This window comes from Aotus nancymaae, unplaced genomic scaffold (genome assembly GCF_030222135.1).
Source record: "Aotus nancymaae isolate 86718 unplaced genomic scaffold, 86718_ANA_hifiasm-v0.15.2.pri h1tg000028l, whole genome shotgun sequence".
Taxonomy (NCBI): Eukaryota; Metazoa; Chordata; class Mammalia; order Primates; family Aotidae; genus Aotus; species Aotus nancymaae.
Window position 1 is genome coordinate 5,037,475 of NW_026988441.1, and position 14,233 is coordinate 5,051,707.

A 14,233-nucleotide genomic window follows, 5' to 3' on the forward strand; every position below is an offset into this window, starting at 1 on the left:
TCGCTCTTGTCGCCCAGGCTGCAGTGCAATGGCGCGATCTCGGCTCACTGCAACCTCCGCCTCCTGGGTTCAAGCAATTCTCCTGCCTCAGCCTCTTGAGTAGCTGGGATTACAGGTGTGTGCCACTACGCCCGGCTAATTTTGTATTTTTAGTAGAGACGGGGTTTCTCCATGTTGGTCATGCTGGTCTTGAACTCCTGACCTCAGGTGATCTGCTCACCTCAGCCTCCCAAAGCGCTGGGATTACAGGCATGAGCTACTGTGCCCAGATTTTGTTTGTTTCTTTCTTTGTTTTTGTAAGATGGAGGCTTGCTCTGTTGCCCAGGCTGGAGTGCAGTGGCACAATGTCTGCTCACTGCCACCTCCACTTCCCGGGTTCAAGTGATTCTCCTGCCTCAGCCTCCTGAGTAGCTGGGATTACAGGCGTGAGCCACCACGCCCAGCTAATTTTTATATTTTTAGTAGAGACAGGGTTTCACCATGTTGGCCAGGATGGTCTCGAACTCCTGAGCTCAAGTGATCCACCCACCTTGGCCTCCCAAAGTGCTGGGATTACAAGCATGAGCCACCATGCCCAGCTGGATTCAAAATGTACTTTGAAGCTGGAGCTACCAGGACTCGCTGGTGGGTTGAACATAGGGTGTGTGGGAAAGACAGGAGTCAGGAACAACTTCCAGACTGGGGACCTGAGCAGCCTCAAGCTGCGTGGAGAGGCATACGTACTCCAGCCCCACCTGGAGGCCCCGTACCTTCCACAATCAGCTCGGCCTCACACTGGCCACCGTTGGTTATGACCTGATAACGACCTCTGTCCTCCAGGGCCACGTCCGAGTAGATGAGGATATGGCGCTTCCCATCCTTCTTGAAGCGGTACTGGGCCTTGAAGGAATCCTCCCGAGTCAGTTCCACACCATCTTTCATCCTAGGTGGGTAAGGCACAGAGCGGGACATGAGGGGACACCACAGCCCTCGGGCTGGGTCTCGGATAGTCAGTTGGGGGCCCATGCAGAGGGGTCAGAAGGGAGGTCCCAGAGGGAGGAGACATAAATGATGGCAGAGGCATCTTGAGTGGTGGATGGATCATAGGTCAGGTGAAGGGGAGAGAGAGGGCCGGGCACGGTGGCTCACGCCTGTAATTTCAGCACTTTGGGAGGCTAAAGTGGGTGGATCACCTAAGGTCAGGAGTTCAAGACCAGCCTGTTCAACATGGTGAAACCCCGTCTCTACTAAAAATATAAAAAATTAGCCAGGCATGGTGGCGAGCACCTGTAATCCCAGCTTCTCAGGAGGCTGAGGCAGAAGAATTGCTTGAACCCAGGAGGCGGAGGCTGCAGTGAGCCAAGATCACGCCACTGCACTCCTGCCTGCGAGACAGAATGAGACTTCATCCCCCCAGCAAAAAAAAAAAAGCTGGGTTGGGGGGAAGAGAAGAGGAGGGGGTCACAGGCCACACTCAGTTAATTGCCTCAAGGTACTGGCTGGAAGTCAGGGGACACAAAAAGATGTCACGGGGAGAGTTCAGCACAGAGGCAGCCCTTGGGCATCAGAGAAACGTCAAATGTCCAAATGTTGTGGCCTCTGTCAATGGTTTTCCCTTCCCAGGGCACTTTCCCCTTCTCTCTTCACTACACCTTTGTGTCATTCAGATCTCAGCTCAATTGTCATCTCCTTCAGGAAGTCTTCCCTGACCTCCTGAGTGCCTTTCTCCTAGGGAGCTGTTACAGCATCCATGACTGCTCCTTTCAAACCAGTCTCAAAGGTCGGGCGTGGTGGCTCACACCTGTAATCCCAGCACTTTGGGAGGTCGAGGCAGGTGGATCATGAGGTCAAGAGATCGAGACCATCCTGGCCAAGAAGGTGAAACTTGTTTTTTTTGAGACTCTGTCTCAAAAAAAAAAAAAAAAAAAAGCCTGGGCACGGTGGCTCACGCCTGTAATTCCAGCACTTTGGGAGGCCAAGGCGGGCGGATCATGAGCACAAGGTCAAGAGATCAAGACCATGGTGAAACCCTGTCTCTAAAAAAAAGAAAAAAACCAGTCTCTCGAACTTTTAAATGTATTTATGTGATGACTTGACTAATGCCTATCTCTGCCTCCTGTACACACACACACACCCCACCACCAAATTATCATATCATAAATGCCATGAAGGCAGGTACCATGTTGACATTCTTGTCTCCCCATTATATCTCTGATATGTAGAAGAGTGCCACCACACAACAGGGGCTTGATAAATATTTGCTGGATGGGTGAATAGGTACATAGATGATGAATGGATGGGTAGATGGTGGGCAAGTAGGCAGGTGAGTGAGTGAGTGGATGGATAGATCTCTGGATGGATTGATACATTGATGGATGGTTAGATGGCGACCTAAATGGAAGAGTAGATAGAAGAATGAGTAGATGGATGAATGGGTTAATGGGATGGGTGGCTGGATGGATGGATGGACTGATGGATGGATGAATGGTTAAGTGGATGGATGGATGGATGGTTAAGTAGATGGATGGATGGATGGATCAGTGGATGGATGGATGGATGGATGGATGGATCAGTGGATGGATGGATGGTTAAGTAGATGGATGGATGGATAGATGGATGGATGAATGGATAAGTGGATACATGGATAGGTGGAACAAGGGACAGATGATTCGTCAAATGAATCAATATTTAATGGAACAGGAGGGATCAGGAAAAGGACCCTGAAGAGGACAGCATGGGTAGATGTCAGAAATTCTAGAAAGAATTTCAGGTGAAAGTAAGGATTTATAGAGAAAAGCTGAGATATCCTGGGGGTGACTACTGAGTAAAGGTCAGAAATCTCCAAGAGAGGTAACAGGAGGTCCCATAAAGATCAGGGCAGAGGCAAAGAAGCTGTATGCTCCTGTGTGGAGATCAGGGATCAAGGGTCACTTACCACATCACCTGGGCACCCTCTTCTGACACCTCCACTGCCATTTCCACCCGGTCACCCACAAACACCTGCTGGTCCTCAAGAGGTGTGACAATCAGGACTGGAGGTTCTGTGGGGCAGGGGGACAGGAGGTCAGTCGTTTCAGGACCCCCTCCAGAGTTCCAGTCCCTCTCCATGCTCAGGCCTGAATGCCAGCCTCACCTCTGACGAAGAGCTCAGTGAAACACTTCTCATCCTTGACGGCTGCTTCATAGGCAGCGTCATCCGCCAACGTGCACTTGTTGATGGTGAGAATTCGCTTCTTACCAACGTTCTCAAACACGTATCTGATGCAAAAGTCTCACGTCAAACCAGGGCACGGAGCATCCACCCAGAGCATCCACCTAGTCCTGGGGTAGCTCTGCTCACCTGTTCTCAGGGCAAGTCTCTCTCTCTCTCAGGGCCAAATTGTGTGGGAAGAAATTGAGGGCCCAGTTTCAATTATCTACTTATTTTTATTTATTTTTGAGACAGGGTCTCACTCTGTCACCCAGGCTAGAGTGCAGTGAGGCAATCGTAGTTCACTGCAACCTAGACTTCCTGGGCTCAAGCGATCCTCCCACCTCAGCCCCTGAGTAGCTGGGATCACAGGGGCACACCACCATACCCAGCTAATTATGATCATTATGGGAAATTTAGAAAACACAGCCAAGGCTGGGCACAGGGGCTCACACCTGTAATCCCGGCACTTTGGAAGGCCAAGGCGGGAGGATCACTTGAGGTCAGGAGTCTGAGACCAGCCTGGCCAACATGGTGAAACCCCATCTCAACTAAAAATACAAAAAAATTAGCCTGGTGTTTGCCCCGGCAAATATCCTTGTAGCTAAAAATGCTCAGTCATGATAACTGCTCACAATACATACCTAGGATTGCACAACCTGAAGGCTTTTTAATACATCACCCTTAGGAGACTTGCCAATTTACGTTCCCACCAGCCACATTTGTGCTATTCTTCTCCAGCACTGGGTTTTAGAATTTCGAAAGGTTTTGCCAGTTTGGAGAGCAGAGACACTTTTGTTCACATTTTCTTTTCTTTTCTTTTCTTTTTTTTTTTTGAGACAGGGTCTCTCGCTCTGTTGCCCAGGCTGGAGTGCAGTGGTGCCTTCATAGCTCACTGTGGCCTGAGCCTCCCAGATTTGGGCAGTCCTCCTGCCTTAGACCCTCAAGCAGCTGGGACTATGCCTGGCTAATTTTGTTGTCTTGAGACGGAGTCTTGCTCTGTTGCCCAGGCTGGAGTGCCATCGCATGATCTAGGCTCACTGCAACCTCTGCCTCCCAGGTTCTAGCAATTCTCCTGTCTCAGCCTCCCGAGTAGCTAGGATTACAGGTGCATGCCGCCACACCCGGCTAATTTTTTTGTATTTTAATAGAGATGGGGTTTCAACATGTTGCCCAGGCTGGTCTCGAACTCCTGAGTTCAGGCAATCCACCCTCTTTAGCCTCCCAAAGTGCTTGGATTACAGGCAGGAGCCACCATGGCCAGCCTTAATTTTGTTTATTTTTTGTAGAGGTGTGGTTTTGTTACGTTGTCCAGGCTGATCTTGAACTTCTGGGTTCAAGCAATCTTCCCACCTCGGCTTCCCAGAGTGCTGGGATTACAGACGTGAGCCACCACCCCTGGCCTAGTCTATTTTTCTAGTGAGGTATTTGTACTTTTCATATAGGGGTGAGTGTGCCCTCTCTGGTTAAGAGCGATGGGCCTTGTCTCCGGGCGCTTTCTCTGGACTGGGATCTCCCCGGTGCAGGGACCGCCCGCCCCACACATACTTGCTGCTTGGTTTGATCTCCTGGCCGTTCTTGTACCACTTGAGGGGCAGGTCTGGGTCGCTGATCTCTACCACCAGCTTGATCTTGTTGCCTCTGTCCACTTGGTAGGCTGGATCCAGCTTCTTTGTGAATGCTGGAGATGGAGGCATGTAGAGGAGATGGAAGCCAGCGGTCCTCACTGCCCTGGTCATTCCCACAGGCATCACGTCTCCCTCCCAAGGCCAAGCGCTCTCCAAGGTCAAAGTGAGGAAGTCAGGAGGCCTCCTGTGAACTTAGAGGTCCCTGAGAACTCCCTTGGTGGTGATGCAGGGCAGGGGACCCCACAGTGGGGCTTAGCCTGCAAGGGCTCTTGGCCTCACCCAGGAAAGAAGTCAAGGGCAAGCCAGTGGAAGGTAGAGAAAAATAGCTTTCTTTATTTTTTGGACAGAGTCTCACTCTGTCACCCAGGCTAGAGTGCCGTGAAACAGTCTCAGCTCACTGCAACCTCTGCCTCCCAGGTTCAAGCGATTCTCCTGCCACAGCCTCCTGAGTAGCTGTGATTACAGGCGCATGCACCACACTCAGCTGATTTTTATATTTTTAGTATAAAAATATAAAAGAGAGACGGGGCTTTCACCATGTTGGCCAGGCTGGTCTTGAACTGCTGACCTCAAGGGATGCGCCCACCTCAGCCTCCCAAAGTGCTGGGATAATAGGTGTGAGCCACTGCGCCCGGCCTGAAAACAGCTTTATTGAAGCGGCAGTGTGACAGCCCCCTGACTGCTCCTGCAGAACAGGGTTACCCCATAGACAGAGAGCAACCGCTCCAGGCAGTTCTACAGTCAGATTGATACCCACTTTTAATTACCCGTAGATTAAGGAGTGGGTTATACAGAAATTGCTAGGAAAAGGGTGGTAACTTCTGGGTGGTCTGTTCGTTGCCATGGAAAGGGGCAGTAACTCCCAGCTGTTGCTAAAGCCATGGTTAACTGACATGGCACACTGGTGGGCGTGTCTTATGGAAAGCTGCTGCCACCCTGTCCCTGTTTTAGCTAGTCCTCAATTTGGTCCGGTGTCCGAGGCCCACCTCTGGAGTCGGGTCTTGCCTCCTACCTCATTGGGACCTCGAAAAGATAGGTCTGGGGGCCCAACCATCAGATACCCAAGAGGCTGGGGGTCCCTGGGTGCAGGGCCCGGCTCCCCCCAGACCAGGGCTGACCTGCACTCTTTTTGACCTCGACCTTGGCCTTCTTCAGCCGCTTCAGCATGCCCCGGAGGTCGGTGATGCCATACTGGAAGGCGATTTTCTCATACTCGCTCTTCTTTGCCCCTTTCAGGAGCTCCCAAATCTCCGGGGGGATGCCTAGGTCATCGTCATCTTTCTTCTTCTTCTTCTCCTCCTCAACCACCTCCCTGGGGGGTGGGGGAACATACAGGGGCCATCAGGGAGTGAGGGGGGGAGGATGTCCCTCTGCCTTCTTCACTCACTTGCTCTGTGACTCACTCAAGTCCCCTTCCCTTTAGGGGCCTTATTCTTTCCTGCCTGGTCAATTGCCCCAGCCTCCTCCTGAGGTCTCCTGGCCTCTTCCCAGCATGGTCCCCACTGGGTATTTCTTTTTTGCTGTTGTTTCTTTTTGAGACGGAGTCTTACTCTATTGCCCAGGCTGCAGTGCAGTGGCGTGATCTCGGCTCATTGCAGGCTTGATCTCCCGGGCTCAGATGATCCTCCTATCTCAGCCTCTTAAGTAGTAGGACCACAGGCATATGCCACCATGCCCTGCTAGTTTTTCTTTCTTTTTTTTTTTTTTTTTTTTTTTTAGACGGAGTTTCGCTCTTGTTACCCAGGCTGGAGTGCAATGGCGCGATCTCAGCTCACCGCAACCTCCGCCTCCTGGGTTCAGGCAATTCTCCTGCCTCAGCCTCTTGAGCAGCTGGGATTACAGGCACGCGCCACCGTGCCCAGCTAATTTTTGTATTTTTAGTAGAGACGGGGTTTCACCATGTTGACCAGGATGGTCTTGATCTCTTGACCTCGTGATCCACCCGCCTTGGCCTCCCAAAGTGCTGGGATTACAGGCTTGAGCCACCGCGTCCGGCGTTTTTCTTTCTTTTGCTTTTTTTTTTTGCAGAGTCACAGTCTCTCTGTGTGGCCCAGGCTAGTCTTAAAACTCCTGGGCTCAAGTGATCCTCCCACATCAGTCTCCCAAAGTGCTGGGATTATAGGTGTGAGCCACTGCACCCAGGCTTTCAATAATTTTTTACTTACAGAACATCAATTTCACATAGCTCAGTCTAACAGAGGGCTATCTGTGTGGATGGGTGTGTCAACTGCTCACCTGTTCATTGGTGAACTCAGCTGCCTATTCACGAACCCATCCATTCATCCTCCACCCACCCTCTCCATCCATCCACCTCCCCACCTATTGAGGCACCCATCCTCCCACCTCTCCACCACCCATTCATCCACACCATCCTCCCACCTTCCCACCTGTCTATCCATCTGCACCTGCATCTCCCAACGAAATCTAACATCCCACTCACCCGTTACTTATCCACCTACCCATGCAGCCAGGCTGACTGTAATGGCAGGTGGGCAGGTAAACAGGCAGGAAGATGGTGGTTAATGGATGGATGTGTGGGTAGACAGATTATCAGCTGGACAGGTAGGCGAATGAATGTATTAGTAGATGGATAAATAGATGATTGGATGAATGGGTGAGCGGATGGACTGGTAGGTGGACAAGTGGATGGATGGATGGATGAATGGATGGATGGATGGGAGGGTGAGTAGGTGGAGGCGCAGGTGAACTAGAGCCTGAGTGACCTGAGAGCGGGTGTGAGAATGGTGGGTTAAAGGGTGAGAATGGTGGGGGAACTCGTAGCAGATGGTGACTGGGTGGGGTTGTGGGTAGGGGTCTAGGTGAATGGGTAGATTGGTGGATCAACAGGCAGCCTTGTGGGTTGGTGTGTTAGAGGCTGGGTGGTCAGGGAGTGAAGAGATGGAGGTGGTAGAGGGATAAGCAGTGGGCTTAGGAGGGGTCATGGAGCTTCGCCCACCACCTCCTCCCCCTGAGTCCCCTCTCCCCTCTCTGTCCCAGGTCCGGGGCTCACCTCTTCTTCAACAGGCCGCTGAAATCCAGCTCACCTGCAGTATCCGACTTCCCTTCACCCCTGTGGCCATTGAGAGGGGGTGTAAGTCTTGACCCCCCAGATTTACCCCAGGATCCCCACTCCTTGCCTTCCCCAGTCCTCCCTTTTCCCCATCCCAAGGGAGAGTCTCCCATGGTCCTTGGGGCCCTGGTAAGGGCCTGGGGTCACTTACGAACGCTTGAAGCTTTCTAGACTCTGCCCAGAGGCATCCTGACGGGGTGCTGGGGAGAGGTGATGGGAGAAGGGAAGGTGAGTTGGAGGCCAGGGCTGATCTAAGACTGAGGGCCATTCCCCAGGCCTGCACAATCTTCCAGGCCCCCTTCTTCCATCTTTTGAACCAGCACATCCTCACTAAGGCCTGGTCACCCTCTAGTTCTAGAAGAGCTCACACTCATTTCCCTGGCTGCCACGCTCCACCCTCTCTCAGCAGCCTACACCCCCCACACCTGGACCACCATGTCTTTCTCCCCAGGCCTGGACAACCTCATTTCCTGTGCACCCCACATTTAAGCCATCACACATTCTGGGCTGCAGACCCCCAGAGCCCAGACACACTCAGGGGTCCATATATGTGCCCTCGAATCCATGTAACTGCCTGTTAATCCTGTAAGCCCTCGCCCTAAACCCACATGCCCTTATTCTCTAAACCTGGATACCCTCACTTCCCAAGCCTTTATGCCTACTTTCTCAGACCTGGAATGTGCATAACTCACCTCCTAAGCCTTTGCATGTGCATCCCAAAACCCTGAACACGTTCACCCCCCAAATCCAGACCTCTTCCCATGCTAAGCTAAGTCTCCCCGAGTTTGAATATTCTGACCCCTGAATCTGCACTCCGTCCTCCGAAAACCTATGCCTGTGCGCTCTCCAGACACCTGGCTGGTACACCTGTCTTCCACCCCCAGACACAGAACCCTTCACTTTCCCACCCCGCACCAGCGTACCCTCCACGTCGATGTTGAAGCCACAGCTGTCACAGGTGTCCTTGGCTTTGACCTCGAGGCGGTAATCCCCACGATCCCCCAGTACCACCTTCCCGATGCGCAGCTCCACGGTGTATACCTGTGCCCAGGACGGGGGCCGTGGGTGCACGGGACCACCCACTAGAGCCACCCCATATTCCCCGGAGTCCATTCATAGTCTATCTCCAAGTCTTCACCCCACCCCGCGGGGGCGGGGGCAATGGAGACCTAGAGGGGCTCAGCACCTGGTGACCAGCTCTGTCTCCTCACACCTGACCCTTCAGGACTTCTGGCGCCCATGTCCCTGGCTCCCTCGGGCCTTGCTGGGAATACACATGACCAAGCCCAGGTGCATCCTGCCCCATGCCAGGCACCCTCCCCTCTGCCCTGAACAATCTCTCCCCGGCAGCCCCGCACAACCTCCATCCCCAGAGGGCCCACTCCCCGTCCCCCCGTCTCCGTCTCCGGCTCCAGGCCCACAGTGATCTCTCAGACAATGGGGCTTCTGAGAAGCACGTCCCACAGCCTCCAGTCCCGCCCGCCGGCCCTCGGTCCCACGGAGTCCTCACATTGCTGGTGGAGTCGTGGGACTCCTTGAAGGAGAAGCGGGTGCCACTCTTGATGCTCAGCTCCAGCCACTTCCCCTTGAACCACTTGATGGTTGGTTTTTCCAGGAGCTCCTTCCCGTTCACCTTGGCCACAACCACCACGTCCTGCCCTACACAGGATGAGTTAACAGGGTGGAGTGGGAGGAGGCCCAGGCAGGAACCTAAGGCTTTCCAGAGTGAGACTGAGGGTGAGAGACCCCCCTCCCCCCTCCTACCCAGGAGTCCTGGCCTCAGCTCCCTCCTCCCTCAGACCCAGGGGTCCAGGCCCCCAGATCCTCCTCCCTCAGATCCAGAACTCAGGCTCCCAGACTCTCCTTTCTCAGACCCAGGGGTCCAGGCCCCAGCCCCTCCTCCCTCAAACCCAGGAGTCCAGGCCTTCAGTCCCTCCTCCCTCAGACCCAGAGGTCCAGGCCCCAGCCCCTCCTCCCTCAGAGCCAGGACTCCAGGCCCCCAGCCTCTCCTCCCTCAGACCCAGGGGTCCAGACCCCAGCCCCTCCTCCCTCAGACCCAGGGGTCCAGGCCTCCAGCCCCTCCTCCCTCAGAGCCAGGAATCCATGATCCCAGCCCCTCCTCCCTCAGACCCAGGGGTCCAGGCCCCAGCCCCTCCTCCCTCAGACCCAGGAGTCCAGGCCTTCAGTCCCTCCTCCCTCAGACCCAGAGGTCCAGGCCCCAGCCCCTCCTCCCTCAGAGCCAGGACTCCAGGCCCCCAGCCTCTCCTCCCTCAGACCCAGGGGTCCAGACCCCAGCCCCTCCTCCCTCAGACCCAGGGGTCCAGGCCTCCAGCCCCTCCTCCCCAGGGTTCCCCTCACCATTCTCCACTGAGACGGAGTCTGGCTTCTTCAGGAAAATTCCAGTAGGCTCCTCTGCAGCTGGGGACTGGTCCTCGGGTGGAGCTTCTGCTCAGGGGACAGGATTAGGATGAGGAGGTCTGAGATGGGCTGGGAGGGGACAGTGGCCCGCTTTGGGGAAGGAACTTAGAGACAGGGAGGGACCTTTTGCTCAGAAACCAAACATCATGGGGGTGAAATGTCTTTTCCTGGCCTGGGAAAGGCCACTGGTCACCTTGTGGCTGTGTGACCTTGGCCAGACTCCCCCACCCTTTTGGGCCTCGGTTTCCTCATCTGGAGGTCACTCAATGGACCTTAGGGGTGGGAGAGGTTTAGAGATTGGGGCAGAACTTGGCGATCAATCAGCCAGTTGACGGGAGCTGAAGCCAGCTGAGGTGCTGGGCTCTGCGTTGGGGTGCCAGGGAGCCCCGGGAAGGCTGGGAGCATGGGAGGCGTGGGTCAGCCCTGGGGCTATGTGGGGACAGATTCAAGGACAGAGGCTGGGGGAAGGCCAGGGTGAGGCGCATCAGGGAGGATGGAGATGAGAAGCCAGGCCGGCTGAGCCCAGGGGATACCTCCTCACCTTTGGGGGCCTCTGCAGGCGCCTCCTTAGGGGCTTCTTTGGGGGCATCTTTGCCTTTGGGGGCCTTTTTGGCCACTATAAGGTAGGGGACATTCACCGTTGAGTATGCAGTCAGAACACTCCTCCCTCTGACCCAAGAGTCCTGGCCCCCAGCCCCTCCTCCCTCAGACCCAGGAGTCCAGGCCCCCACCCTAGGTATAAATTTATCTGAGAGTCTGTGGGATCAGGTTTCCCTTACCCCCAGCAGGCCCTGCCCCATACGCCCAGGCCACCAGGCCCTGACCTTTTGGGTCCAGGGGTATAATTAGCTCTCCCTCCAGGCTGGAAACTGGACACCTGGTGCTGACCGCAGCATCCTTCCCTGCCCTGCCTGCTGTTCCTTGCTGGTTGGGTCTGTAGCTACAGCAGGGGCCAGACCCACCCCACAGCCCACTTGGCCTGATGCCAGCAGACCACATATCCCAGGAGGGGGGTCCGCCCAGCGGTGCGTGTCTCCTGTGGTGAGTTCCTCATAGAGAGAAAGCCTCATCTCCATAGAGTGTTCCCCAGTTCCAATCAAAGAAGGTCCCCAAACCCCACAGAAAGGACCCCATCCCCTATATGAAGAAAGACCCCTAATTCCTACACAGGGAAACCTCAGTGCCCATAAAAATGAGGCTCCCGCACCCTTAATACAGAGACTTCTCCTGTGCTTCCATGCAGATGGGAACCACTAATTTTTTTTTTTTTTTGAGATGGAGTCTTGCTCTGTCGCCCAGGCTGGAGTACAATGATGCAATCTCAGCTCACTGTAACCTCTGCCTCCCTGATTCAAGCAATTCTCCTGCCTCAGCCTCTTAAGTAGCTGGGATTACAGGCATGCACCACCACGCTGGCTAATTTTTGTATTTTTAGTAGAGACAGGGTTTCACTATGTTGGTCAGGCTGATCTCGAACCCCTGACCTTGTGATTCGCCCGCCTCGGCCTCCCAAAATGCTGAGATTATAGGCGTGAGCCACCACGCCTAGCCAGAACCACTCATCTTTATGTTCACAATCACCCCATATTCTACAAAGAAGGTGCCTCAGAGTCTGTTCGTTTGTTTTCCCCAGGCAGTGTCTCGCTCTGTCTCCTAGGCTAGAGTGCAGTGGTAAGATCTAGGCTCGCTGCAACCTCCGCCTCCCGGGCTCAAGTGATCCTCCCGCCTCAGACTCCTGAGTCGCTGGGACTACAGGCGCACACCCACAAGCCCAGCTAGGTTTGTGTTTTTTGTAGAGATGGGGTTTCACCATGTTGGCCAGGCTGGGCTTAAACTCCTGGGATCAGGCGATCCACAAACCTTGGGCACCCAAGGTGCTGAGACTACAGATGTGAGCCACTGAACCGGAAAATTTTTATTGTTGTTTTTTGAAACAGGGTCTCACTCTGTCACCCAGGCTGGAGTGCAGTGGCATGATCACAGCTCACTGCAGCCTCGACTGCCCAGCCTCAAACGATCCTCCCATCTTAGCCTCCCAAGTAGCTGGGAATACAGGCATACACCACTACACCTGGTTAATTTTTAACTGTTTGTAGAGACAAGGTCTCTACATGTGGCCCAGGCTGGTCTTGAACTCCTGGTCTCAAGCAATCCTCCTGCCTCGGCCTCCCAAAGTTCTGGGATGACAGGTGTGAGCCACTGCACGTGGCCCCCTCTGAGTCTTCACTCCAAGAAGTGGCCCAGACCCTGCCGGGAGGATGCCATCCCTGAATGTGGAGAACCCAATCACGTGAAAAGGCCCCCCAGTCTGGGCAGACTCGGAGGCTCACATCTGTCATCCAACACTTTGGGAGGCCGAGGTGTGTGGATCACCTGAGGTCAAGAGTTTGAGACCAGCCTGGCCAATATGGAGAAACCCAGTTTCTACGAAAAATACAAAAATTAGCCAGGCATAGTGGCGCACACCTGTAATCCCAGCTACCTGAGGCAGGAGAATTGCTTGAACCCGGGAGGTGGAGGTTGCAGTGAGCCGAGATTGCACCACTGCAGTCCAGCCTGGGCAACAGAGCAAAACTTCATCTGAAAAAAAAAAAAAAAAGACCTCCCCAGTCTACACACACAGGACCCCCATCCTCATCAAGCAAAAGGCATCCAATTTACAAACCCATCTCCACCAGAGATGGGTCCCCCCAATCACTTACAAGTAATCACTTACCTGCAGAGTGAAGGGGATCCCTCGTCCCACACAGATATGAGACCACCCCCATTTCATACAAGGAAGGAAAATCCTGTCACAAAGGGAAGGGGACCCTCTTCCCCATGCAGAGCGGAGACCTTCACCCTACACACAAGGGAACCCCCATCCCACACAGAAAAGGGAGCCTCGTCTTCACACAGAGAAGGCCCCTCCTTCTCTCAACCTTACAAATCCCAAATACCCATTCAGAAAAGAAGAGCCCCATCCATCCCCACACAAGGAGGGGGTCCTGGAGCCACCTGGTTTTGCCTCAGGCATGTCGGAGGACCTCCTCCAGCTCCTCTGACCGCAGCTGCGTCCCGCTAAGCCCTAGGGAGGACAGGTGGGCCCCCAGGGGGAGCCTTTTAAGGAGTCCTGAGACTCCCAGAAGGCTCCAGGAGGCATCAGACCTTGGGGCCGCCCCACATTCCGCCAGCATGTTCTAAAGGGCGAGAAATAACAGCTGGACCAAGAGAGATGGCTGAGAGCCAGGTCCCCAGGGAGGAAGGGCTGGGGCTCGGACACCTGGGTCTGAGGGAGGAGGGGGCTGGGACTGAGACTCCAGGGTCTCAGGGAGGAGGGGGCTGGGTGCCTGGGCCCCTGAGTCTGGGCAACCGGGGTCCCAGATTCTTCGGTTTTCTAGAAAGGAGCGCCTGGACGCCTGGCTCCCAGGAGGAGGAAGAGGAAGAGATCGAGAGTCTCAAGGGGGCAAGGGCTGCGGGCCAGAGCTCTGGCATGAAGTAGGGCGGGGAGGAACAGGGTCTAGGAAGCCATTCTTAGCATCTGCAAGTCAGGAGTTTTCGGGAAACCGGAGCCGGGAGGGAGGGTCCGGTTTCCCAGCGTAGGCAGGACGGCGGAGGAGGGAGGAGGTCCCAGTGCCTCCGGGAAGGGCGCCGGGGCTCTGGGGCTCCGGAGTCTCGCGCCCCGGCCTAGGCAAACCCGAAGGCCTGGGCCCCGGCCACCTGGGACGCGGACTGGCCGCCGCCCCTCCTGGGACCGCTCCCCGTGACTCTTCCCGGAGCGGGCACCGGACGCGGGTAGGGGGCAGGCGTCCCCGGCGGGGGCGGGCGGGAGGCTGGGAAGGCCCTGGAGGGCTGCCCGGACGTTGGCGCCTTTCCCGGCAGGGAGACCTGCGACTTTCTGAATGGGGAGGCGCTGGACGCGGCGGGCGCCGAGGGGGCGGGGCCTGGGGAGGGCGGGGCTTGGGGACA

General features: G+C 55.1%; 1 protein-coding gene across 2 annotated transcripts in view; it reads right to left on the bottom strand.

The window, feature by feature from the left end:
* MYBPC2 (myosin binding protein C2) overlaps positions 1-13,379 on the bottom strand; it is a 35,751-nt gene extending 22,372 nt beyond the window's left edge. The window contains exons 1-12 of one of the 2 annotated variants that reach the window (XM_064381005.1): positions 13,283-13,379; positions 10,827-10,901; positions 10,226-10,312; positions 9,378-9,526; positions 8,791-8,908; positions 8,019-8,067; positions 7,808-7,867; positions 5,916-6,109; positions 4,718-4,850; positions 3,113-3,237; positions 2,915-3,020; positions 750-922 (exon numbers count right to left, since the gene is read on the bottom strand). In XM_064381005.1, coding sequence (XP_064237075.1) covers positions 750-922; positions 2,915-3,020; positions 3,113-3,237; positions 4,718-4,850; positions 5,916-6,109; positions 7,808-7,867; positions 8,019-8,067; positions 8,791-8,908; positions 9,378-9,526; positions 10,226-10,312; positions 10,827-10,901; positions 13,283-13,301 — 1,288 coding nt within the window. In that variant the 5' untranslated portion in view covers positions 13,302-13,379. Of the gene's footprint in view, positions 1-749; positions 923-2,914; positions 3,021-3,112; positions 3,238-4,717; positions 4,851-5,915; positions 6,110-7,807; positions 7,868-8,018; positions 8,068-8,790; positions 8,909-9,377; positions 9,527-10,225; positions 10,313-10,826; positions 10,902-13,001; positions 13,203-13,282 lie in introns of those variants that run through there. The other variant, XM_064381004.1, reaches the window with a different exon arrangement.
* Positions 13,380-14,233: the final 854 nt, after the last annotated feature.